The sequence below is a fragment of the Mastomys coucha genome, chromosome X, assembly GCF_008632895.1.
Source record: "Mastomys coucha isolate ucsf_1 chromosome X, UCSF_Mcou_1, whole genome shotgun sequence".
Taxonomy (NCBI): Eukaryota; Metazoa; Chordata; class Mammalia; order Rodentia; family Muridae; genus Mastomys; species Mastomys coucha.
Window position 1 is genome coordinate 132,845,577 of NC_045030.1, and position 3,656 is coordinate 132,849,232.

Sequence of the window (3,656 nt, forward strand, 5' to 3'; positions counted from 1 at the left end):
TTTCAGCCGTTTGTGCCAGTAGTCAAGCAAACAGAGGCAGCATGGGGGAAGGGATAATCGCAAGTGTGTGTGAAGAATTGTTTTCTGAAAAAGAAGTTATATTCTTCTGTTATGAATGGACAGAGTTTAATTTAGGCAAGGCTTTTGAATAATGAATCTTTTCACCAACTGTGAGACCCGTGGGTAAGTAACTTCGCCTGCTAGCGCTTTCCATTTATTAGCGAGCAAAGCGGAGATCCACTTTGAAAGATTTCTGAGAGGATTACCTGAGAAATCACTTAGTACCTAGTCGGCACAAAGTAAATGGAAGTTGCTGCAGGCTACTGCTTCCTGGATGGGCCATTACTCAAAAATGCCGGAAACTTTGTTTTCAACAAACTAGTCCTCTCACTATAAAAGAACTAGGAGCACTGCTGTCATACACGGGGTTAGCTTATTTGAAGCAAAAAGACAAAAGAAAACCCATTTTAACTTTGTACAAGCAAAACTCACTTAACTGGTGGCGGGAGCGCCTCAAAGGCGCCCCCAACCCACCCAACTAGTAACCCACTGCATTGTGGGAATTGTAGTCTAGCGCTGCATTAGAACTGGTCTGGGGAAAATGGATAGAAAACTACAACTCCCAAGAGGAGGTGAAGCGGGACTATTTCCCAGTCTGGCAGTACCTCCGTGGGAGGGAGTTGGCACTCTCTCTGCCTACGTGGGAGAGAAGGCAAGGTTGGGGGAAGTGTGGAAAACCTCCGGAGGCGCCGCCGCCAACGGAAGACTTGGTGGGAGGAGAAGTAGAGGGGTGAAGACAGGCTGGGAGGGTGGAGGTGAGGAGGACAAATAGGTCGCCGCTCCTAAGGCGGCACAAAGTTCTTTGAGATGTGGCTGAAGCCCGAGGAAGTGCTGTTGAAAAATGCGCTGAAGCTGTGGCTGATGGAAAGATCCAACGAGTACTTTGTCCTGCAAAGGCGTCGAGGCTATGGGGAAGAAGGCGGAGGGGGACTTACAGGTAAGCAGTGGCCAGCTACACCTGCGTTAGGGCTGGGTCCGCTGTCACTGAAAAGGTGGGGAGGCAAACAGTTACTCGTCGCTGCCCGCCGCCTCATCTTAAACCCAGGGCGACTGACTGGGGATTCTGCTCCCGCCACCACCTTTCCTCTGCTACCACCAACTCCTGACTGTCTTATACAGGACTCCCAGTTGCTCTTTGGATCTAACTGGGATGGGAGAAGCTAAGTGGGAATCCAGTACCTGATGGGTCGCTTCCCATGGCGGAGGGGCTGATGGACTAGCTAGGGTGCTAGCTAGACTAGTCCCGTTAAGACCGGCGAGGAGAGCGGGTTCGCGGGTGTGGACTTAACTTTTTTCCAAAAAACCACCACCCTAGGGAGTGAGTGCGAGTGTGTGTGAAGACATTGCTAGGACATGGGAATCCTAAGGAGAACGAAGTGCCCCAATCACACCTTGAGAGAGAGGCTGGCTGCAAGTGAGATTTGGGTCGTCGGGGTGTGGGGCTGCTTGATGCTGGGGAAGTGGAGGAGTAACCCTCACAATTACCCACCTCCTCCCAATTTTGCATCTTTCGATGTATATATATACTTATATATCCAAGCTTTCAACCTTTGGGATCTCTGTTTCTTCTAAGAGTACCTTTCTCTCCAGCAAGTTTGGCGCTGCCCCTTCTTTCAAAGACATGTAAACCAAACCAATTAAATAAGAAGGAAACTCAACTCTTCTAAGCCAATCTCCCACAGTTGTTAATCTTAAAAATTCAAGACTGGTCCAAGTCTGAAGATTCCAAAGAAGGCTATTTTTAGATCCTTAGTCTTGGATAGGGGCTTTTTAAAAATCTGCACCTTGGGGAGACAAGAGCTGTTTTTCCTGGTAATTTCTAGTTTGCTATTAGGGCCTTGAAGTGGTGGAGCAGGCTTAATTTGGGGAGGGTGATGTAGAGGGAAGAAGCAAAAATCTGACAACCTAAATTTTGATCCTGTCCTTATCTCTTGCCTGTTGGATGACATTGATCAAATTCTTTCAGATATGCAATCTTAAGGCACCACTCTGTGCTACAAATATAATTTTGGTCACTGCCTTTAAAGTGCTGGATTAAGAGAGGAGGGTGGAAGTAGACTAGGAAGATTAGCTAGTTTACTAGGAAAAAAAATAGAATCAGAACCAAAGGACTATTGAAGGGTTGAAGGAAGAGCCTTCTTGGCTTATGTGACATTGATTTCCCTCTTTGGCTAAAAAGAATGGTGCCTACTTTATGGAGATACGAGTGTGAAATGGAAGATAATGCTTATAAAGGTATGTTTCTGTTAAGGCAAGCCTCCTCTAATGTGGAAAAAATTCATATGTCCTATGAGAGCTATGACTTTACAAGTAGCATTCATCTTAGCCAACTTAGCCAACTTCTAAAAAGGGCCTCCAGGCAGTACAGGAACAAAACTTGCCCCTATAACAAACCTAGCATTTTACATTTTTTCCCCCAATCTTTTAAAATTACAAGTTGTTTGCGAAAAAAGTTTTCATTTAAATGGTAGTTTCATTTAAATAGAAATTTCTTTTTGTAATTAATTATTTATTTACATCCCAAATGTTGCTCCCTCTTGATCCCCCTCCCAGAGTTCTTCAACCCATCCCCCCTTCACATCTATAAGAGTCCCCCTCCCCTTCATCCCTTTCTCTGGGGTATCAAACAGGTCAATTAAAAATGGATTTTCTCTTTATCCCACTCACCTGTTTTATTAATTCCCCATTGCTCCAACACAAGGAAATTTGTCTGAAGAAATAAATGAAAATTTCTATCACTTGCATATATGTTCTGTGACTAGTGACAGAGTCAATTTGTATCTGCTTCATTGTTCTACTTGTAACAATGATAAGATGCCTGAAATCACCACCAAATTAATATACATTTAACAAGATAACTCAAAAAGGAGCAAAGAGATGTTTTAAATGGTTCTGTTGTTGTTGTTGTTCCTTTTGATCCAGAACAAACGTGTTTGCTGATTTTCATGACTGCCTTCTTAGTTAAACTTGTGAAGCTAAGAGCTGTGGTGTCCTCATTTACATGAGCTTTCATCAGAGCATCAGCATATGCCAGCATAAACTTGCCTTTGTCCATTTTATTTATTTGATGTGTAATGTACTACCTCTTTATAAGATTAATTTATATGTTTTATATAGTGGAGAAACGATAGTAACCTTCGAGAAATGTTAATTATTGAACTTTAAGATTTGTTTTCTTTGATATGTGATGATTGGGAGTAAACTGACCCCTGCCTGTAATATTATATTGTGAGTATGGATTTGATAAAATTAGTTGTTTCCATTTAGGGGGGTTGTAATCTACTTCTATAGCTCTGGCCAGCTTCAAACTCACAGTTTTCCTTCCTCAATCTCCCAAGTGCTGGTATGATAGGTATTCACTACCACACTAAGCTTGGTGAACTAATTTTTCTTCTATAATGATGATTCTCTCAAGAGAATTTTCACATTAGAATCCCAGGGTCCCTTTTCTAGAATTATAAGATACTTTATACTGGGCATCTGGTTAGATTACTGATCATTTATCAAACTTTGTCTTTTTTAGTTACAGCAGAATGGAATTTTTGTAAAAAAAATTTTATACCCAAAGTTGTTCTTGTTGCTTTAGGTTTTGTTTT

The 3,656-nt window shown here is 42.3% G+C and overlaps 1 protein-coding gene across 1 annotated transcript in view; it reads left to right on the top strand.

Moving 5' to 3' along the window:
• Nucleotides 1–663: 663 nt before the first annotated feature.
• Nucleotides 664–3,656, top strand: part of Tbc1d8b (TBC1 domain family member 8B) — a 61,030-nt gene continuing 58,037 nt past the window's right edge. The window contains exon 1 of the mRNA XM_031368637.1: nucleotides 664–997. Within this exon, the coding sequence (XP_031224497.1) occupies nucleotides 868–997 (130 nt within the window). The 5' untranslated portion in view covers nucleotides 664–867. The remainder of the gene's footprint in view (nucleotides 998–3,656) is intronic.